Source organism: Passer montanus, unplaced genomic scaffold (genome assembly GCF_014805655.1).
Source record: "Passer montanus isolate IOZ18808 unplaced genomic scaffold, ASM1480565v1 scaffold8, whole genome shotgun sequence".
Lineage (NCBI taxonomy): Eukaryota > Metazoa > Chordata > Aves > Passeriformes > Passeridae > Passer > Passer montanus.
In genome coordinates, this window is record NW_024373256.1 from 2,398,177 (window position 1) to 2,419,786 (window position 21,610).

General features: G+C 65.4%; 2 protein-coding genes across 7 annotated transcripts in view; one reads left to right on the forward strand and one right to left on the reverse strand.

The window, feature by feature from the left end:
• Positions 1-252: 252 nt before the first annotated feature.
• On the forward strand, positions 253-12,179 carry SREBF1 (sterol regulatory element binding transcription factor 1). 5 transcript variants are annotated; one of them, XM_039731907.1, is made up of 19 exons: positions 261-628; positions 3,931-4,314; positions 4,421-4,590; positions 4,661-4,801; positions 4,891-5,109; positions 5,195-5,309; positions 5,391-5,602; positions 6,047-6,251; positions 6,799-6,983; positions 7,066-7,327; positions 7,413-7,579; positions 7,663-7,831; positions 7,908-8,016; positions 8,088-8,197; positions 8,288-8,420; positions 8,566-8,728; positions 8,967-9,152; positions 9,230-9,341; positions 9,818-12,179. In XM_039731907.1, exons 1-19 carry the CDS (start codon positions 523-525, stop codon positions 10,054-10,056), a joined length of 3,387 nt encoding a protein of 1,128 aa, XP_039587841.1. In that variant the 5' UTR covers positions 261-522; the 3' UTR covers positions 10,057-12,179. The 5 variants fall into 5 exon arrangements, with proteins under 5 accessions (XP_039587839.1, XP_039587841.1, XP_039587842.1 ...); XM_039731908.1 differs by having other exon boundaries at positions 268-628; positions 9,833-12,179; XM_039731909.1 differs by lacking the exon at positions 261-628 and adding an exon at positions 2,822-3,115.
• A 147-nt stretch (positions 12,180-12,326) lies between these two features.
• Positions 12,327-21,610, reverse strand: part of RAI1 (retinoic acid induced 1) — a 73,334-nt gene continuing 64,050 nt past the window's right edge. For both annotated transcript variants that reach the window (XM_039731903.1, XM_039731904.1), the window contains exons 3-6: positions 14,708-20,324; positions 13,458-13,551; positions 13,119-13,168; positions 12,327-12,769 (exon numbers count right to left, since the gene is read on the reverse strand). In XM_039731903.1, coding sequence (XP_039587837.1) covers positions 12,755-12,769; positions 13,119-13,168; positions 13,458-13,551; positions 14,708-20,308 — 5,760 coding nt within the window. In that variant the 5' untranslated portion in view covers positions 20,309-20,324 and the 3' untranslated portion in view covers positions 12,327-12,754. The remainder of the gene's footprint in view (positions 12,770-13,118; positions 13,169-13,457; positions 13,552-14,707; positions 20,325-21,610) is intronic.

Below are 21,610 nucleotides of genomic sequence, written 5' to 3' on the forward strand. Positions count from 1 at the left end.
ACCCCAGGGATCGATGATTTTCCCGGGCTCACTGTCTGTTCCTAAGGCTCGGTGCCCATCCCCTGGGGTCAGTGACATCCCCAGGGGTCGGTGACATCCCCAGGGCTTGGTGACATCCGCTGGGGTCAGTGACATGCCCAGGGGACGGTGTCCTGCTCAGGGGTGGCAGCCTGCGCTTCTCCCCGCCCAGCTCCCAGCCCGCAGCCCGGTGCCGCGGGGTCCGTGCCCGGTGTCCCCGAGGGTCCCTGCCCGGTGTCCCCGCGGGTCCCGGTGCGGCGGGGCGGCGCGGAGAGGCGGCGCGGGGCGGGACACGGCGGCGGCCCCGCCTCCATCCCGCCGTCCCCGCCCGGTGCCAGCTCCGGGCACGGTTCGCGGGAGCAACTTGGCGGCTCGTCCCCGTGCTGCCTGTGCCCGGGCCAGCGCGGCCATGGCGGGCGGCCGGCCCCGCCGCCCCTAGAGCCGCCCGAGCCACCGAGAGCCACCGGAGCCACCGGAGCCACCGGAGCCGCCGGAGCCGCCGGGATGAGCGCGCTCGCCTTCGACGACGCGGCCCTGGAGGGGCTGGCACCGTCCCTCGGCCTCTCCGGGGCCAGCGACATCGACACGGCCCTGCTCAGCGACATCGACGGTGCGGAGCGGCGGGGACGGGGCCCGGCGTGGCCGGGGCTTGGGGCATACCGGGACCGGGCTGGGGGCTCACGGGGGCTCGGTGCGCGGCGGGGCTGCGGGCCCGGTGCAGTGCTGGGGCTCGGTGCGTGATCGGGACCGGGCTGGGGGAAAGCCAGGCTCGGTGCACGCCGGGGGCTGGGCTCGGTGCGGCACCGGCGCTTGGAGCATGGTCGGGACATGGCTGGGGGTGTGAGCGGGGCTTGGGGCCCAGCCGGGACCGGGCTGGGGGTGTGACCAGGCTCGGTGCAAGGGCAGGACCGGGCTGCAGGTATCACCGGGGCTCGGTGCGTGGCCGGTACCGGGCTGGGGGTATCACCGGGGCTCGGTGAATGGGCGGGCGCGCTCGGTGCACGGCCGTGCCCGGCGTGTCCAGGCTCGGTGCACGGCCAGGGAGCTTGGTACCGGCGTTTGGCCGGGACAGCGGCACCGGTGTATAACCAGGTCTCCGTGCGTGGCCGGCGGACCGGGCTCGGTGCCGGGCCCGGCGTGGGGAGCGGGGGACCCCGAGCTGCTGGGGCGCGGAGTCGGTGCGGAACCGCTCTGGCTCCGTTCCCGGGGGCCGCTGCATAGCGGGGGGCTCGGGCTGGGGGGACACGGGACAGCGGGACCCCCGCGCTGGCGGTGCCGCCGCCGGGACAGCCCCGACGCTCCCCCCCCGCTCCCGGTCACGGCACCGTGCCGCCGGTGGCCCCGCCCCCCGTGACGTCACCGGCGGGGTTACTCTCGGTCGTTCCCTCCGGGCCGCCGGGGCTCTCCCGGCCCAGCCGAGCGGCGATGGGGCGGCTCTGCCCAGCCCCGGGGCTGCCCCCCGCCACCACCCACCCGCAGCCGCCTCCCCGCCGCCCTGGGCTCCGCGCCATGGGCATGCTGCCCTTCCCGGGGGGACCCCGCTTCCCAAAGGGACGCTTTCCTCCAGGGGACCCGCTTCTCGCCACCGCAGCACCGCGTGTGCCGAGTTCGGTGTTCCCAAGGCTTTAGCAAAAAAATTAGGGATCAAAAAAAAAAAATTAGGAATCTCAAAAAAAATTGGGGATTTCAACAAATTGGGTTGTTGGTAGGGATCAAAAAAAAATTGGGGATCTCAACAAAAATTGGGGATCTCAACAAAAATTGGGGATCGCAGCTGCCGGCAAGCCCCGCACCCGCCTTGCCACGTGCTCCACCGGCCCTGCCATGGTTGTTGGTGGCAAGCCCCGCACCCGCCTTGCCACGTGCTCCACCGGCCCTGCCGATCCATGCCATCCCGCAGCCGGCGGGACACGCGGCAAGGCGGGCACGGCACCTCCAGCACCTGCCCCACTGGGGGTCCGTGGTGGGCTCTCCTCCGAAATCTGGGGTGGAGATGGCGTCCCAGCTCCGCAGGTTCGTCGCAGTGGCAGTCGGGGTGGATCAAAGCAGATCCAGGTGCCACCTGCTTTTCTTGGCGAGGTTTTGGCGTGGGCAGGGAAGGAGGAGCTGTGCCAGGGCTGAGTGGTGCCGTATGGGATGAGGTTTTCCCGCTGTGGGGTTTTGCCACTCTCCTTTGTATCACAGCCAGCCGGGCCACCTCGTACCCCACAGTTCCCCAAAGTGGGTTTGTCACCCGTGCCCGGCTGGCCACGGCTTGTCCCTCATCCCAGTACCAGCCCTGGGGTGATGTGGGATGTGTGCCCACGGATGTGGGTGTCCTGAGCCTGCTGGGACCTGCCAGGACCCACAGGCGAGTGGGTCTGCCCCACAGGTTCCCTCGGTGGGGGTGGCCCTGGTGGGTGCCCATTGTCCTGGTGGCAGCGGGTGCTGCAGGACAGAAACACCTGGAAGGTGCCAAGAGGGTGGGACAGCCGTGCCCACCCCCAGGCTGGGCAACAGGAGGGCAACAGGAGGGAGCACCCTCTCTACAACCCCAGACTTTGCTCTGGACCACGAGGGAGCCTTTTTTTTTTTGGGGGGGGGGGGTTTCTGAGTGGAAGGAGGGGCTGGGAGCCCCCCGGAAGGACACCCCCTGAGCAGGGCAGGATGCCGAGAGCTGGGCGGTTTTTGGGGTGTAAGTGCTGTGTGTTTTGGGGTGTAGCAGTGCTGTGTGCAGCCCCGATGGCTGCGGGGTGACTCCTGGGCAGTGAGTGCGGGGGTCACACCGGGCTGGGCGGGGGGGTTAGCGCAGAGTGACCCCGAGTAACCGCGGGCGGCTTGCGGCCAGTGCCCGGCAGTGACCCGGTGCCGGGCTCACCTTGGGCGCCGGGGGCTGTCCGGGGGCGGCCGGCGGCGATTGGCGGAGTCGCATCACCCCATCGCCGGCCGCGCTCCAGCCCTGGCGCGGGCAGCGCGGGGAGGGCGCCGGGGAGGAGGCGAGAACATGGCTTTAAAATATCCCGGGGCCTCTTCGCTGCCGGGCACGGGGCTGAGCGGGGGCTGCCACCTCCTCCTGGGGATCCCTCCACTCCCACCTCCATGGAGTGCACCTTTGAAGGTACCCCCGCCTCTCCAGCCTCCTCCTCCTCCTCCTCCTCCTCGTGTGGCGGGGTCACCGCCGTGGTCCCTCTTGGAGGCTGCACCCCACGGGGAGGGCGGTGTCCGGGGGCTGTGTGGCTCGGGGGGGACATGCCGGGGGTGCCCTGGGGGTATCCCAGGGTCTGTGTGTTCAGGGGGGTGTGAGCCTGGGGGTACCGGAGTGTGGGGTGTCCTGGGGTCTGTCCTGGTCAGGATCCCAGGACAGCTCAGTGGAGGTGTCACAGAGACCCCGATGTGTCTGTGCAGGTGCCATTGATGGCTGTGTGAGCCCTGTGCTTGCCCAGCTGCCCTCCTGAGGGCTCTTGTGATCAAACACGCCTGGCGCTGGGGTCTGGCACAGCCTGGGGGTGCCACCCCACTGTCCCAGTCTGAGCACCCCCTCCCCTCATATAGGGGCTGATTTGGGGGTTCTCGGGGTTCCCAGAACAGAGTAAATGAATGAGTTGGCACAAGCCCCCCTCAAAAGCAGAGACATGCTGAGATGTGCCCTGCCACTCCCAGACCAGGCTGAAAAACGCTGACTGCTGTTGGCCAAGCCCTGACACCCCCGTTTTGAGCACCGTGCCTCAGTTTCCCCGATGTCAGGATGGGTGGGAGGCTGAGAGGAACAGGGCACAGGAGATTCATGGGCTCTCAGGGAATTTAGCCTCTGGATTATAGGGATCTCTCCCCTAAATGCTGCACTGCGGGGAGGGCAGGACGGGACCAGCCCAAGCCCACCTTGGGAGGTGCGGGGCAGCAGCTGACGGCACGGGGGGTGTGTGTGTTTTACAGACATGCTGCAGCTGATCAACACGCCGGACAATGACTTCTCGGGGTTGTTCGACTCACCGTTCAGTGCCCCGGAGAGCTCCGTGCCCCCGGGGCTTCCCTCCACGCCGGGCACCCTCAACACCTTCCTGGGTCCCAGCAAGCCGCCCCCGGCCGCCCCCACCGGCAGCGCCTACGCGGGGCCCCCCGGGATGGCCAGCTTCACCCCGCCGCCCCCGGCCCCGCTGGTGCCGGCGCCGGCCCTGGGTGTCAAGGAGGAGCCATCCGTGGTGCCCAGCAGCCAGCCCCAGCCCGGCGTCATGCTGGCCCCCAGCTTCGTCCCTGCGTCCCCCAGCCCCTTCACTCCCCAGCCCTTGGTGGGCTACCAGAACCAGCACAGCTTCTCAGGTGAGGATTTGGGGGTGCAGGGGGGATGTGTCCCTGCAGGATGGGGCTGCTTGGGGTGGGCTAGTGCCAGGGGCTCTCTTAACGCTGTCCTCTGCTCCATGCCCAGCTGTGCAGCCTGGGAGTGCGGGGCAGACCCTGCCAAGCCCTCTGCCCACGCCACAACCCAGCCAGCCCGTGACACTGCCCGCCCCCGTGCAGAACGTGGCACCCCAGCAGCTCCTGGCCCCCGCCAGCGCCACCACCCAGTCCGTGTCACCACAGATCCAGTCAGTGCCGGTAAGCCCGGGGCCAGGGGTGGGGGGTCCCGGTGCCCCCCACAGCCCCGCTGACCCACACTGCCCCTCAGGTTCTGCTGCAGCCCCACTTCATCAAGGCTGACTCCCTGCTGCTGACGGCCGTCAAGACAGACGCCAGCAGCGCCAAGACTTCCACCATGGCCTCCCTGGCCACCAGCGCCGGCGGCTCTGCCACGCCGCTCCAGGTGCCGGTAGGTGCCACCGCCGCGAGCTGCGGGGTGGGGAGAAGCTTCACCCCATCGCTGACCCCACCCTGCACCCTGTGCCCTGTGCCCTGCAGGCGCTGGTGAGCGGGGGGACCATCCTGGCCACGGTGCCGCTGGTGGTGGACGCGGAGAAGCTGCCCATCAACCGGCTGGCGCCCAGCGGGAAGCCGGCGCTGGCGCAGAGCCGCGGCGAGAAGCGCACAGCGCACAACGCCATCGAGAAGCGCTACCGCTCCTCCATCAACGACAAGATCGTGGAGCTCAAGGACCTGGTGGTGGGCACCGAGGCCAAGGTGCAGGCAGGGGTTGGTGGGGCGGGGCTGGGTAATTCTGGGCTTTGCGCGGAATTTGGGCTGAACTGTCCCGGCCCACTGGCAGCTCAACAAGTCAGCGATCCTGAGGAAGGCCATCGAGTACATCCGCTTCCTGCAGCAGAGCAACCAGAAGCTGAAGCAGGAGAACCTCGCCCTGAAGATGGCCATGCAGAAGAACCGTGAGTGGGAGGGTAGCTCTTGGGATGGGGGGCTCAGCTCCGTGCCCCCAAGCAGCCATCAGCTTCCTCTGCTTCCTGCAGAGCCTGTGAAGGACCTGGGGACGCACTGCAGCCGGGGGGCCAAGGCAGAGGCCCCCATGGAGGTGGTGAAGGCAGAGGTGATGGAGATGCTGACGCCGCCGCCCTCAGACATGGGCTCACCGTCCCACAGCAGCCCGCTCTCGCTCAGCGGTGGCAGCAGCAACAGCAGCAGCGACTCGGAGCCCGACAGCCCCCTCTGTGCCCCTGGCAAGGTGAGGGGGGCTGGGGGGATCTCCCTGCCCTGAGTGGGGCAGGAGATCTGCTGCTTCACGTAGGAGGTGCCAAGGGGAAAGTGAACCAGATGGGGAAAGAGCTGAGAGCCCTGGTCTTGTTCTCTGAGGCTGCTCCTTGCATGATTTGGGGCTGGGTGGAGTTTGTTTTACCTTAAAATGTGCTCTGTGCCCCATGCCTATACCCTGAAATCCGTGCCCCTGTACTCCAGCCTGTGCCTCATCACCATGCCCTGTACCCCATGCCCTGTACCCCATTGCCTGTATCCCATTGCCTGTATCCCCATCACCACACCCTATATTCCATGCTATGTACCCCATGCTCTGGATGCCGTGCCCTATATCCCATGCCCTATATCCCATGCCTGTGCCCACCACCCCACATCCATGCCCGTGTCCCAGGCTCACACAGCTCTGCCCGTGCAGGTGAAGCAGGAGCACCCTCCACCCTCGCCCAGCAGCCAGGGAATGCTGGACCGCTCCCGCATGGCCCTCTGCGCCTTCGTCTTCCTCTGCCTCTCCTTCAACCCCCTGGCCTCCCTCCTGAGGGGTTCTGCCTCCCCGGCCCCCTTGGGGAGCCAGGACACCGCTGGTCCCGGCAGGAGCATCATGGCTGAGTCTGGCACTTTGGGTAAGCTCTGGTGTGGGGTGGGGCACATTGGGATGGAGATTGTTGGGATGGGTGTGGGATGGAGGCTGTCAGGGTGGGCATGGGCTAGAGGCTGTTGAGGTGAAGACCATCGAGGTGCAGGATGTTGGGGTGGGTGTATGGTAGGAGTTATCTGGCTCGAGGGTTTTGGGGTCAGCATGAGGTGAAGACTGTTGGGATGGGTGGCATCAGAGTGGTGACCATCACAGTGGAGGTGATCGTGGTAGACAGGGCATGAAGGCCATCAGGATGGGGGTCTCGGGGTAGGTCTGAGGTGGGAGATGGTTGGGGTGGATATGGAGCAGAGGCCATTGGGTGGATGCTGCTGGGATAGGCACAGGGTGAAGCCCATCAGAATGGATGTCCTAGGGTGCGTGTGAGGCAGAGACCATTGGGGTGGGATCTGTTGGGGTGGACATGACTGGGTGGAGGCTCTTCGGTGGACATGGGATGAAGGCCACTGGATGGACACCCTGGGGTGGGCACAGGGCAGCATTGGCGGGGTGTTGCTGACCCCATCCCTGCACAGAGGACCCGCGGGGATGGACGCAGTGGCTGTGGCCCACATTGGCCTTCTGGGCGCTGAACGTGGCGCTGGTGCTGGGCGCGGTGGTGCGGCTCTTCGTCTGCGGGGAGCCCGTCACTCGCCCCCACTCCGAGCCCTCCATCCTCTTCTGGCGGCACCGCCGGCAGGCCGACCTCGACCTCGACCGGGTACGCCCCGCCGTGCACCGTGTCCCTGCCCCACCTGCCCTGTCCCCTCGTCCTGCCCACGCTGACCGTGTCTCTGGTGCAGGGGGACTTCGCGCAGGGCGCCCAGCACCTGCGGACGGCGCTCGGGGCGCTGGGGCGGCCGCTGCCGGCCTCCCACGGGGACCTGGCCTGCAGCCTGCTCTGGACGCTCCTGCGCCACCTGCTCCAGCGCCTCTGGGTGGGCCGCTGGCTGGCTGCCCGCGCCGGGGGGCTGCGCCCGGACCCGCCACCCCCTGCCCACGTCCGCCAGAGCGCCCGCGACGCTGCCATGGCGTATCACCGCCTGCACCAGCTGCACCTCGCCGGTATGGAGGGACAGGACCCCTGTGCCCCCTGTGTCCCCACAACGCCCTGACCTCATGCCTGAGCCTCCCGTCCCCATTCTTGCAGGGAAGCAGGCTGGGGGACATCTGCTGGCCATCAACCTGGCACTAAGCGCTGTCAACCTGGCTGAGTGCGCCGGTGACGCCATCTCGGTGGCAGCGCTGGCCGAGATCTACGTGGCGGCTGCCCTGCGGATCAAGGCCAGCCTGCACCGCTGCTTCCACTTCCTGGCGGTGAGCGCGGGGCACTGGGGTGTCCCCTGTGTCCCCTGGGACCGGGGTCTCAGGCCCTTCCTGACCCCCTGCTCTCCCCGCAGCGCCCCTTCCTCTGCAGCGCCCGGCGCGTGGCCCTGTCCCATGGTGGGGCCGTGCCCCCCGCCATGCAGTGGCTCTGCCACCCCTTGGGCCACCGCTTCTTTGTTGACGGGGACTGGGCGGTCAAGGGTGTCCCCAGGGAAACCATCTACAGCTCCGCCGGCAACCCAGGTGAGCCCGAGCTCCCAAACCCCGCAGCCCCGTTTTGGGGTGTGCTGTACCTGCTGACCCCATCTCTGTGTCCCAGTGGACCCGCTGGCTCAGGTGACCCAGCTCTTCCGTGAGCACCTCCTGGAGAAGGCGCTGTGCTGCGTGGCCATGCCTGAGCCCGGCCGTCCCACCGCCCAGGGAGAGGGGTGAGTGTGGGGTGGGCACCTTCTCCCCCTGCCTGGCGTGGGGCCAGCCCCCTCACAGCCCCTTTCCACAGGCGGTTCTCCGATGCCCTCGAGTACCTCCAGCTGCTGAACGGCTGCTCGGATGTCAGTGGCACACCTGGCCCCACACCCTCCATCACCTCCGGCTTGGCAGCTGTCACAGGTGAGGCTGGCATGTCCCTCATTGGGGTCACTTCATGTGGGGGCCGTGGGGGTGGAAACACCCTGCTCCTGTGTCCTTCCTGCCCTGCAGGCACCGACCCAGTGTCCAAGTGGTGGGCATCCTTCATTGGCATCGTTATCCACTGGCTGCAGGGAGATGAGGAGGGGGCTGAGCGCCTCTACCCGCTGGTGGAGACCATGCCCCGGGCACTGCAGAGCTCTGAGTGAGTGCTGGGGACACTGGGGACAGGGGTGGCACCTCAATGCATGTCTCCCATCCCCCTTGGACTGGCACAGCCACTCTGAACACACTTGGAGCACCTGGTGTGTGCTGAGGAAGGAAGTGACCGTGCCCCCTCCACCTTGCAGGAAGCCCCTTCCCCGTGCTGCCCTGCACTCTTTCCGAGCTGTCCGTGCCTTGCTGAACAAACAGGATGGGAGCCAGGCCACCCTGGGCCACTGTGAGAAGGCCAGCAGCTGCCTGCGGGAGAGCCTGGAGCTGGGCAGCCCCCCCAAGGGCACCATCGACAAGGTGAGCTGGGCTGGGGAGGGACGAGGTGGCCGCGAGCCCCCAGCCCTGGCGGGAGGTGCCCCCGACCCTCGCGGGGGTGCATTGTAGTTGCATTGCATGTGTCAGACTGGGAGTGCAATGCCCCTGCCATGCAGCCCGGCGGGGGTCCCGCGCAGCAGCGCCTGCCCGCAGCCACCCCCTCGGCACCCCCGTCCGTCCGTCCCACCCCCTGCTCACCCCTTTCCCCTTGTCCCTGCAGGCGGTCCAGCTCCTGCTCTGTGACCTGCTGCTGGTCACCCGCACCAACCTGTGGCAGCAGCAGATGGGGGCGAGCCAGCAGCGCAGCTGCCTCTACCAGGCATCCGCCCTGGAGCTCCGCGGCTTCCAGCAGGACCTCAGCAGCCTGCGGCGCCTGGCGCAGACCCTGCGCCCCGCCATGCGCCGGGTGAGCCCCCCACCCGTCCCCTGCTGGCTCCCCTGCCGCCCTGCACCTGGCTGTGCTCACTGTCCCCCCCGATCCAGGTGTTCCTGCACGAAGCCACCGCCAGGCTGATGGCCCGGGCCAGCCCCACGCGCACCCACCAGCTGCTGGACCGCAGCCTGCGGAGGAGAGGGGTGCAGGGCAGCAAGACAGGTGGGCACGGGGTGGGACACCTCACTGCTCACCTGCAGCACCCCAGCAGCCTTGGGGGGTGTGGAATATGTGGGGTGGGACACGTCGCTGTGCAGCCACAGTACCCCAGCATGCTGGGTGGAGGGACATGGGGTGGGACACCTTTGTCACCACCTTGGAGGATGGGAAATGGGGTGGGGCACCCTGCTCCACACCTACAGGTGCTGGGGTGTGGGAAACCCCATTCTGCACCCACAGCAGCTTGGATGGTGGGATATGGGATGAGACACAGGGTGGGACACCCCTTTCCCACCTGCAGCACTCCAGCCCCACAGCTGGTGGGTCACCGGGTGGGACACCCCACCTGCAGCACCCCAAGAGCTGGAACACGTGAGCTCCCAGCCCCTCCAGGGCGGTGGCACCAGCTCCAGGGTGGCGAATAACCCATCCGCGATCCCTCTGAGATTTATTCTGTGATTTCCACGGGCTGACCTCAGCTCTGTCCCCTGCAGCTGGCGAGCCAGAAAGCCACCCCACGCCCCGGGAGCACGCCGAGGCGCTGCTGCTGGCCTGCTGCTACCTCCCGCCCAGCTTCCTGGCGGGCCCGGGCCAGCGCGTGGGGATGCTGGCCGAGGCCGCCCGCACGCTGGACAAGCTGGGCGACCGCCGGACGCTGCATGACTGCCAGCAGATGATCATCAAGCTGGGCAGCGGCACCACCGTCACGTCGGGATAGGTGGGGAAGGGGCCGCCAGCCCCCCTGCCACCCCCGCGGGTGCGGGATGCGGGGTGGCGGGAGGCCGTGCCTCAGTTTCCCCGCAGGGTGATGTTAGGGCAGCGGTTTTGGGGGTGAAGGGGTGGGTGGGGAGGGGGCGGGTGATGCCTGGTGGAGGTGGCAGCGTGGGGCGGCCACACGTGGGGTACCCTGGGTGGGCTCCCCCCGACCCCCGGCCGTGTCCGTGTCCCCAGCCCGCGCGGGGGACGGGGCGTGGGGCCCTCTAGTGCCACTGCCGCAGTATTGCAGGGCACCGGCGCGCGCGGCAGCGACCCCCGGTGCCACCCGACCCCCCCGGTGCCACCCGCATCCCCCCGCTGTCACTGCACCCCTCCGGGGGTCCCACCGCTGCGGGACCCCTTGGCTTGGGGGCTTGCTGCTGGAGATGTGGCCCCACGGCAGCGGGGACGTGCCCCCTGCCCAGCCATGCCCTTGGTAGGCAAGAGGGGACCCCCACCCTTCCCCCTGCTCCGATCCCCCGCATTGGGAGCTGCCAGCACCCCGAGCACGGACAGGCTCTGGGAGAAGGGCTGGCAGGGTGGCAGGGGGCTCCTGGGGGGCTGGTGGGTGCCCCTGTGTCCTCGCTTCACCCCCTCTTGTACATAGACCCCTCCCCTCGCCTCCCCCCACTCCCCCTTTCCCTTTTTAAACGGTATTTTCATAGTTGGAGAGTTTTGTACAGACAATTAAAGCTGATTATTTATACTGGTGTGTGCTGGATTGGAGGGGGGCTGGCACCAAAAGCGGGGGGCAAGGGGCCCCCCACAGCTGTGGACACCTTGTCCCCACAGGGCTGCACAGGACGGGGGGACACGGGGGGCAGGGATGGGGACACTGGCTGCTGAGGGACCCCAAACACCCCCTCTTTACCCCGGGGTGCTGTCCCCACACCCCCTCCCCTCCATCGAGACCCTTGGGGACAAAGGAGCAGGCAGGGGCTGTCACAGCCCGGGGGGGACCCCAGCAGCCCCCCAAGGATAAAGAGAGGCCACGAGCAGGGCGCCACGTACTTCCAAAACAATCGTTGTATCTTTATTGACGCTCTGAATGCAATGACCTGTTTTTTTACTCTTAAGGAAAATAAACATCTTTTAGAAACAGCTTGTTACACACAATCTTCAGTGTGAAGCAATATACTAATAAGAACACTAGTCTTAACATTTACAGTCTTCATATATATTATATATATGTATATGTATACATATATATACACTATATAATGAGGCAATATATAATACACACGGTTTACCATTTTACAGTCATATGTACAAGATGTCACTAAAAATAGCCAGATTTCAGGCAACACTGCCAAGGACACGGGATATTTTTTTCTCTTTAAATTAATTTATTATTATTATTATTATTATTTCTCCCTTTAAATTTTTTTTTCTCACCTCCTCTTTTTGTTTTTCACTCCTGTGTCCGAGGCAGCTGCTGAAACAACAGACATTGTGTGGCCAGCAAACCTTGGGGTGGGTGGGATGGAGGGGACACAAGGTGGTGTGGACACGGGGCGCTGGCTCTGCAGGGGACATGGATGGGAGCAGCAGCGTGCCCCCCTTTGCAGGGTGCTGCAGAGCTTGGGGGACGTGTTGGCTGTTTTTAGGATGAGATTTGGAGCTGGTTCACCCTGGGCTGCTTGCTACCTGTGTCAGGGTGACACAAAGATGGGCTGTGGAGCCTGGGGACGTGGGCAGGGGTCACTGAAGTGTTGGGCAGCCCCCCAGCTCCACTGAGGTGGCCAGAAAGCAAAAGCTGAGGGAGCTGAGCAAACCCAGGGCAGCGAGGGGTGAGCCAGGCCCGTGTGCAGGGAGGAAGCAAATGCCTCCTCCTCCTCCCCCAGGTCAGCACGCAGAGCTGTGGGGTTCAGCACAAGCACAGGGAGCAAAGCCCCCGCGAGAGGAGCCACAGAAGGGGGATGGTGAGGCCAAGCACAGGCAGGAGGGTGGGTTTGGGGTCCTGGACAGCAGGACCAGGTGTCCCCAGCCCAGCAGTGCCAGCGCCTTGTGGAGTGGCAGGGTGGGGGTGCAATGAGTCAGGGTTTGGGGTTTGGGAGCGGGGCTGGGGCAGCCCGGTGGGTGCCCACCAGCCTGGCCAAGCATCCTTACCCCCCCAGCACCCTGGGAGTGGGCAAACAGGAGATGGAAGAACAAAACAGAAAAAGCAGAGTGGTGTTTCAAACAGCAGGCCGTTGTTTGCCCTTTTTTTTTTTCGCATTTTTCTCATTTTTCTCTTTTTTTTTTGTCTTTTTTTTTTTTAATCTTCTTCTTCGCTGAACTATATACAGACACCATGAGGTTTGCTGAAGGCAACATCTCAGATCAGATCAGTGTGATATTGAGAGCCGGGACCCGCGGAGGGTCCGGCGGCCCCACAGTAAGACAACATCGCCGGGACCCCCCTCGCACACGGACACCCCCCGCCCCCTGTGCAGCCATGGCGGGTGGGGGATCCCGATCCGGCCCCCGCGGATCCAGACCGGGTTTTACCGGGCCCCGGCGGGAGGGAAAGCCCGGCGCTGGCTCCGCCCGCCCGGAGCGGGCTCGGGGGTCCCGGGGCGCTCAGGGGTCCCGGCACGGCCCGGCCCGGCCCCGCTCTGCTCCAGGCGCTGCCTCCTCTGCCGGTCCCTCGCTGGCGGCGGGGCGGGTGCCCGCGGGCGCTACACCGGCTGCCTCTGCGGGGAGAACGGAGGAGTCAGCCCGGGATCCCCATGGAGGGAGGGGGATGCCCCTGGGTTGTCCTCATCGCCCCCCCACCAATAACCGAGCATCCACCCGGCACGCTGTGCTTTCAACCATCATCCGCCACCTCGTCTGTGCTCAGGGAAGGGGATAAGACCCCTCAGACCCAGCTGGGTGCCCCAGATCCAGTGGCTGGCACACCCGGATACCCCGGGGATGTGATGCCCACACAGAGCTGAGCATCCAGGATGGGCATCCCCAGCAATTTGGGGTCTGAAGGCAGGTCCTCCCACCACAGGGAGCTGCAGAGCATTGCGGGGTGCACAGGGGGCTCTGGCTTACCTTATGTTTGGGACATCTCAGAGAGAAGCTCTCCTCAGTTAATAAGCAGCCTGCGAGGAGAGGACAAGGACGTGTCAGGGCACAGCCTGCGCTGCGAGGCAGCTGCCCCCGAGTGAGGGGAATGCAGTGTCCCCCCAGCCCACAGCCACCCACCAGCCACAGTGTAAAGGGCTCAGCTGAGGCCAGACAAACTTGTGACACCTGCCAGTGCCACCAGCACAGTGGGCATCACCACCCTGGCAAGCAGCGAGCCACAAACCCCTGACCCTGGAGCAATGACCCACACTGAGCTGTGTCAGTGCCCAGGACCCCGTGCCCCATCCCCGTGGCCGGGCTCACCTGTGTCGATGGCACATGCGTAGTGGTAGGTGTGGGGACACCCCTTCTGGCAGCAGCCCACGGTGGCTCCTGCTTGCTGGCAGCTCGAGCACTTCTGCACGCGCACCCGGGGATTCGCAGCAGGGAAGGAGAGATGTGGAGAGACAGAGAGACCCTGTCAAAGCCCAGCACAGAAGAAGAGAACCACGACAGCCCCAGCAGCGAGGGCAACACCGGTGTCCCTGATTCTCTCCAGCCCCTCCTTGCCTCTCCCAGGCAGCATCCTTCCTCCCGTGCCAGCGCACTGTGAACCACACCACGCCCGTCACTGGGCTGTCTGCATCCACGCACGAGGTTTCCACCTGCCATGCCACTCCCCTGGATGACACCGAGCCCACAGCCATGCTCCATGGGGCAGGAGGGGAAGGGACATGAGCTGGGTTGTGCCCTACCTGCCCCGTCCCCAGCAGGGGCTGCAGGGATGGGAGCAGCTGGCTCTGTGGCGAGGGCAGCAGCCTCCAGACAGCCATGAAATGAGCACACAGGCTTGGGAATACAGCCAGCCCCCAAACCTGGCACTGGGGGCACTTGCTGGAAACCCCCTGCACAGCCTCTGATGGGAGGCTGTCCCCTTCCTCTCCCCAGCACTAAAAATCCATGTCACAGAATCCTAGAATGGTATGGAAGGGACTTGAAAAAACTCATCTCATTCCAGCCTCCTCCCACAGGCAGGAATACTTTCCACTAGAAGAGGTTGCTCCAAGCCCCATCCAGCCTTGAACACTTCCAGGAATGAGCCAGCCACAACTTCTCATCCCCTTCAGCAACCTCCCTGCTTTGCTTGCTCCAACCACTGTGGGAGAGGAGCAGGGCAGGGTCATCCCCTCCCTGCTGCCCATCACGGTGGCATCAGGCTGTGTTGTGCCCATTTTCACCTCCCACCCTGCGGCATCTGTCCTGCTCTGAGCCACCCCGTGCAACACTCGACTGGGCCAGGGGATGTGACAATCCCAGGAGGGGCCAGCCGCCTTCCTAAAACATAACCCGCAGGCTATTTCTGTGCCTATCAGGGAGAGTTCAGGTGCTATCAGAGACGCAGCAGCACAAATCTCGTAGGGACCCAGCAGGGCTCAGGGTGCTGAGCACCTCCCCTGCTCTCCCAGGGCAGAACTATTGATTTCCATCCCGACCGGAGGCGCAGGCACGGGAAATATTTTGGCTGAAGGAGGCCAGCGGAAGATGCCGCCTCGGGCGTGCGGCCGAGCTCTTACCAGGTCGGCAGCCGCCTTGACAGCCTCCTGCAGCCCATAGAGCTTGCCCGCCACCAGGAAAACCCCAGCGGTCCATACGGCACAGGCCTCGTGCAGCCAGTGCTCCTGCGTGTCGCCTGCCGGCTCCTGCGGCGGCGACTCGGCCTTGTGACATTCGTGCCGCCGGGGCTTTTCGGCCGCCTCCTCGCCCTCTGTCCTCTCGTCACAGCAGTAGCAGCTCTGCAGCCGACGGAACATGCCCCGCGGGCTGGAGCGCAGCGAGCTCTGCTTGGCCGCCTCGGCGGCCCCCTCAGGCCGCGCCGCCTTGCCGCCGCAGCCGCCCTCAGTCCCGCGGGGCGCCCGCTCGGCCGTGGCGGGCACGCCGGACTCCTCGCCCGGCCCCTCTGCCCGCGCCTTCTCCTTCAGCCGCGATTTCTTCTTGGGCAGGCAGTCCTCGGGGTAGTAGGGCCCGCAGAGGTCCCCCAGGTCCTTGTAGTTGGCGGGGTTGCGGCAGAGGCAGCAGACCAGGCACGCGGCGCTCAGCGCCTTCGACACCACCGGGCCCATGTGCATGGTGGAGGAGGCGGGCAGGGCCGCCCGCGGCCGCGGCGCCGGCCCGGCCGGTCCCCGCTGCAGCCGCGCCTCGTCGCCGGGCGAGTTGACGACGGTGCAGGTGGTGGTGAAGTCTCCGCGCCGCTCCACGCGCACGTAGGGAGCGAAAGGCGGGGCGCGGCTGTCCGCCCGCAGCCGCTTGCAGGAGATGTACTTGAGCCGGATCTCGGGCTCGGCGGGGTGCAGCAGCGGGGCCTGCTGGGGCTGCCGCCGCCGCTTCCCGCGGCTCTTGCACCGCGCCGGCACCGCCTTGGCCTTGCCATGGCCCAGACGCTTCCGCTGCCGCTTGGAGTAGCCGTTGTAGTTGGAGTGGTTGGCCCGCGGCTTCGGGCCCCGCGCCGGCCCGGCGGCCGAGCGTCCCTCAGGAGGGCCGTCGCTGCTCCCTGCCTCCTTCTCCTCAGTCTTTGGTTTTTTCTCCCGAGGCGCCTCCTCCGCACCACCCGGGCCGGCTACACGCTCCCGGGGCAGCGGTGCAGGCAGTGCAGGGCTCAGGGGCGCCTTGGCCATGCCCAGCGCTGCTGCTTTGCCCTTGCGGTTCCTCTTCTTGGGGAGGAGCCCCAGGTTCTTGGCCACCATGTTGGGGCTGGACTGGGTCCCTGGCGTTGACCCACAAGCCTCCCCCTGGCAGCCGTCATGGGGCAGCTTCTTCCCACCACCCGGCTTCCCCTTTGGTGCTCGGCCATTGGGGTTCCGGCAGAGCGGCTCAGCCACCGGCATCGTGGGCACCTTCTGTGCTGCCCCCAGCTTGGGCAGCCTCGCATCGCCCACTGCCACAGCCACCCCACTGTGCTTCACTACCCGCTCCCGCTCTGCCCCAGCCGGGCTCAGGGAGGAGCCATAGGCAGCGACTGTGGCTGCCACTGCTGTGGCTGCTGGTTTGCAGGTGAACTTCTTCAGGTTGGGTGAGGTGATCTTCTGGACAATGGCCTCCAGCTTGAGGCCGCGGCCCTTGCGGGGAGGCAGCACTTTGGTCTTGGTGGCCTCCTGGAAGGCCGCCCGGGAGGTGATCTTGATGCAGACATCGGGGGCCTCCTTTGGCAGGGGGGGCTTCGGGATGGCTTCGCCAGAGCTCTTGGGGGGCAGCTTGGCTTTCACCTTCTTGGCCACCGGCATTTTTTTGAAGAGGCTGGGGGGACCCTCTGGCTTCTCCTCCTTCACGCCACCGCTGTTGCTCCGCAGGACCAGGTTCCTCTTCTTGGTGGGGATGGGGGAGATGAAGGTGGACTTCCTCTTCAGTGAGTGCAGCGGCCGCTCCGACATCTTGCCGCCCACGCCCGGCCCTGCTTTGGGCAGCTTCATCCGCGCACCCACCTTGCCCTCCTTGTGGGGGCTGCCTGGCGCTGGCAGCTTGAAGGCAGGTGGGAGGTGGTTGTTGGATATGAGCTTTTTGGGCGCCTTGCAGTTCTTCAGCCGGACTTCAGCTGCCCGCTTGCCCCTCTGCCGCTTGGTGTAGAAAACCTCCTGTGTCTTCGTGCGCGAGCGGAGGATCATCGACCGCTGGTCCCTCTCCCCGGCTTCCACCGCGTCCCCCTCCAGCGGTGTCGGCCCTGCCACCTCCTCCGCCGCCACCAAGCCGGGCACCAGGAGGGTGGCATCGCCGGTGTTTTGGACCACCCTGGGGGCCGGCCGGCTGTTGCGCTTCCTGGTTTTGAAAGCCACCCGCTGCTTCACGCCGCAGCCGGGCTTCTTCCCCAGCTTCTCCTGGTGCGCGGGGGCCTTCAGTCCCTCCAGCGGGGCAGGGGCGCGGGGCTCGGCCAGGGCGGTGAAGGAGCGGGTGCACATGCGTGCCGGCAGCCCCTCGGCTGGAAACCGGGGTGTTTGGCTCTGGGCGCTCTTGCTCGGTACCTCCGTCTGTCCGTCTGGCCCCAGGCAGGCGCCGGCCACGCTGCTGGCTGCTGGCAGCTCATCGAAGGGACTCAGCACGGTGCTGCCAGGGCCATCCCCCTCCGGCAGCCGGCAGTGGACCCTCTTGTTGCGGAGGCTCTTGCCCCGTGAGACAGGCTCCATCTTCCCCAGCACGTTTTCGGGCGTGAGTTGCTGCTTCACCATGACCGATGAGGCGGATTCAGCATCGGCCGCCTCCAGGTGGGATGTCTCCCCTCCACCGTTCTCCTCCTCAGGCTGGATGTGGGGCAGGGAGGATTTGAACCAGCTTTTCACCTTGGTCTCCGTGCCCACAGCAGGGCCCAGCAGGATGACAGACTGGCCAGAGAGGCGTGGGGTGGGAGCTGAGCTCTCCTTCTCCACTGTGCTGACGGTCTCCTCGGCAGACACAGGCACCTCACTGGAGGACAGCACGGCCGGCATCTCCGGGGGCTTGGGTGATGAGGCATCGTATGTCACTGACTTCTGCTCCGAGCCAGCCAGCTCACAGAGTGAGGAGTACTCCTCTGCCTCCAGGTCTGACTCCTTCAGATCCGGCGAGGAGATGATGGGGATCTCACTAAAGTCCCCAGCTGAGCAGCAGTGCCGGGTGTCCTGCAGCCACCTCTCGCTGTCTGCCTTTGTTGCTTCATCGTAGGTCAGTGTCTCCTCCTCCTCCTCCATCACCTGCTGGCCAAAGTCCTGGACCGGCTCACTCTTGGCTGGCTGCTCTCCATCACACAGGTCCAAGCCGCAGGCGTTTTTTTTCTCCTTGCAGGAGCTCACCAGTTTGCTGGGGAACAAGCCCTTGGGGAGGTCAGTGGCCTGGAGATCCTTCCACCGCAGGCAGGCCTCACCCAGGCTCTCCTCTGGCCACTCAAAATGCTCCATGGCATTCTCAGACGCCACCGAGTTGGCGGTGGTGTTTGAGTAGCAGCTGTAGCCAGTGGCTCCCGTGCTTGACGTCGCTGCCGGCATGCTGGGCTTGGAGTTGAAGGCCAGTGGGGCAGTGTCCTTCAGCACATCCTTGCTTTCGGTGGCTGTGAACTCCACCTGGGGACCCTCGTACACCTCCTCATTAAAGTCCTTCCCTGTGCTGGCCCCCGAAGCTTTGTCCAGCTTGAGGGGCTCGGTGAGCGTGCTGGAGTCACCCTGGCTGGGCCAGGCACCTTTCACCATGGAGTCCAGGCTGGGCCGGTGGTTCTCCATCTGGAAGGGGGACTTGGTGGTCTCCTTGCCCAGCATGGGCAAGTTGGCCCAGGCTTTGTCTGCCTTCTCGCTGATGGCATCCTGCAGGACGATGATCTCAGAAGCCAGCTCCTCCTGGGACAGGGCGCTGAGGAGCAGTCGGGGGCAGTCCCGTTCATTGCTCACATACTTGGTGAAGGTCTCCAGGGGCAGGGTGGCGTGGATACTCTGGAAAGAGTCATCTGATTTGGTGGACATGTCGTCTGGGGAGGTCACAGAGCAGGTGGACACCGACTCAGGCTTTGCCTTGGAGTTGCTGTTGACGCGGGCAGGGCTGCGGTTCTGGTTGCAGTACAGGAAACTCCTCTCCAGCTGGTCCTCTGACCCACTGAGATAGTCAGTGTCCTGTGTCTCAGCGTGCACAGACTGGGGGGTGCTCAGTGGGTCGGACAGGGGGGTCCCCACCTGCTCTGCCGAGTAGGTGCTGCTCTCAGGACTGCAGTGCTGCCCCTTGAGCTGCTCAGGGGTTCTCGCTGGGGTCTTGATGCCCTTTTTCTGGGGCACAGCTGCTTTGGAGAGCAGCAGCTGCTGGACAGTGTTGGAGATGTTCTCCACCTGGGAGGTGAGTGCCGTCAGGCTCTGCAGGCTCAGGTCTGACAGCAGGTTTTCAGGCAGCTTCTCCTTCTGCATGTTTTTGCAGTTCCCAGACTGAGTGTCGGGGCTCGTCCCGTCAGTGGGAGAAGGGTTCAGCAGCGGCATGAAATGGCTGTGGTCAGCAATGCCGGCCGGGAAGGCACCAGCATTCAGGGGCTGCTGGCTGTATTGGAAGTTCTCCAGGTTGGGCATCAGAGGGGAGGGAGTGGAGCTGTAGGAGGGGGACCTGCCGACGGAGCGAGCCGGCGAGTGGCTGGCGCTGGGGCTGAAGGTCTGGTAGTACTGCTCCGGCGTCCGGACGGGCGGCGCATCGCCCTGGCAGTAGGTCTGGCCTGGCTGGTTGTAATGTTGGTACTTGGCCAGGTTTTGGTAGTGGAGGGTCTCTGAGGCGTGATGCCGCCCCTGCATGGGCTGTGGGGGCTGCGGGGGCTGCGGTGGCTGCGGGGGCTGTGGTGGCGGCGGCTGGGGGGGCTGTGGTGGTGGCTGTGGGGGCTGCTCGTAGCCAATGCGGTTGGGCTGGTAGCCGTGCAGGTTGGGCACACGGGGGCCGGGGGCCAGGCTGGCAGCGCTACCCAGGGGCCGCTCCAGCGGCGGCTGCCCCGAGGGCGCCGTGCAGCTCTTGTAGGAGTGTGCCGGCTGGCTGCCCCCCGGCACCGAGGAGTAGGTGGAGGAGGCAGGGAAGGACTGGGAGTGCTGCCCGAAGTGAGGGCTCTGTGAGAAGGGCATGGGTGAGGAGACATCGTTGGGCAGTTTCTGCCGCTGCAGCTTGGGGTAGGGGAGTGCGGGCGGCTGCTGCTGCTGCTGTTGCTGCTGCTGCTGCTGCTGCGGCTGCTGCTGGAAGTGAGTCCGGAAGGGCAGCGAGGTGGCTGCCGGCTCATGGTACGGCCGCCCACCCGCCAACGCCACTGTCTTCTTCATCAGGTTGTCCTCATACTTGGCCACGCCGCCGGGCAGTGCCTGTGGCTGGCCTCCCCACGCCTGCAGGCTCTCGTCCCCGGAATACCGGGCCGGATAAGGGCTGTTCTCCTGCACGGTGTAATTGGAAAAGGCCGGCCTGCCCTGCAGCTGCTGCCCTGCTAATTGCTTGTTTCCCCGGTGGTATTTCTCCACGGCGCTGTTCTCATAGCCCGCGTACGGCAGCTGCTGCTGACTGTAGTACTCCTTCGCCACCAGCCTCTGCCGCTCGCAGTTCGGCCCTGCCTGACTTTGATGCCTGTAATTCTCCAGGCGTGATGTATCTTGTGAAGTCGGCTGGTAGCTCTGCTGGTTGCCATGGAAACCACACCTTTCTCGAAAGGACTGCATGGCGCGGGCTCGTTATCTGCGAAGAGAGAGAGGCGAGAATTCAAATGAAGCGTCGCCACCATGGTGGCCGGGGTCCGAGAGGGACAGTGTCACCTGCACCATGGGGACATCATTGCCTCGCCTCACCTCACCCAGCTGCTGGGCATTGCCCCGCTGGGCATCGTCTCTCAGCCACCCTGGAACACAGCACGTGATGCTGCATCACCTCGCATTGCCCTGCATTGTCTGGCATCACCCCATGGTGCACTGAATTGCCTGCGTGGCCTTGCGTTGCTCTCCAACACCACACCTCGTGTTTCACCTCCCTGCATCTTGTTGTCTTGCATCACCCCAAACTGCACCGCCCTGATTTGCCCTGCATTGCATCGCCTCACACTACCTACCTTGCCTCATGTTGCCTTGCTTTTCATCACCCTGATTTGCATCACCCTGCATCACATTGCTTTGCCTCATCCTGCATCACATCACTTTCCATTTTGACTCCCTGCATTGTGTTGCCTTGCATTGCATCGCCCTGAACTGCATTGCCCTGCATCGCCTCCTCCTTCCTCACCTCACATCACCCTGCATCGCATCACCTTGCATTTCATCCCCCTGCATTGTGCTGCCCTGCATTGCATGGGCTTGCATTGCCCTGCATCTCATTGCCCGGCATGGCATCCCACTGCCCTGCATCCCATCCGTGTGGCAGCAGCTGGCTCTGTGTCACCTCGCATCACTCTGCATCGTGCCGTGTCGCCCTGCATCACATTGCCTGGCGCTGCATCCCCACCTGCAGCATCCTGCATCCTCTCTATCCCCTGTATTGCAGCATGGTGCCCATGGCCAGCAGGGTGCTGGGGTCTGGTTGCCTCCTCCCAGCCTGCAGTGGGCTCAGCCACCCTCCTGCCCTGCTGCTGATGCTGCCCATCCCTGCTGCCCACCCCTCCCTGCCTTGTCACCTGGTGCAGTGACCCCCCACACCGTGCCGGGGTCCCTCTGCTTTGTGTTTCACACATCCACATCCCTCGCATCCGCAAATCACTCCCGCCCTTCTCACACGCCTCCCCAGGGACGCCGAGATCCTGCGAGCGCCTCTGCACACCCCTCTTATCGCCATTCTTTTTAATTATTGGGCTAATTACTGGAAGCAGCAGCGCGGAGGGCCAGAACCGCAGGCTCTGCTGCAAAAAAAGTCATTTCAACTTGCTGGCTCTGGCCGTCTCTGCCGGCTGCTGCCTCCCGCAGCCCCCCCGGCCCCAGCCATCCCCCTGCCCCGGCGCGATGCCATCTGGAAGCTGTCTGCTCCCGCCAGCAGCCGTC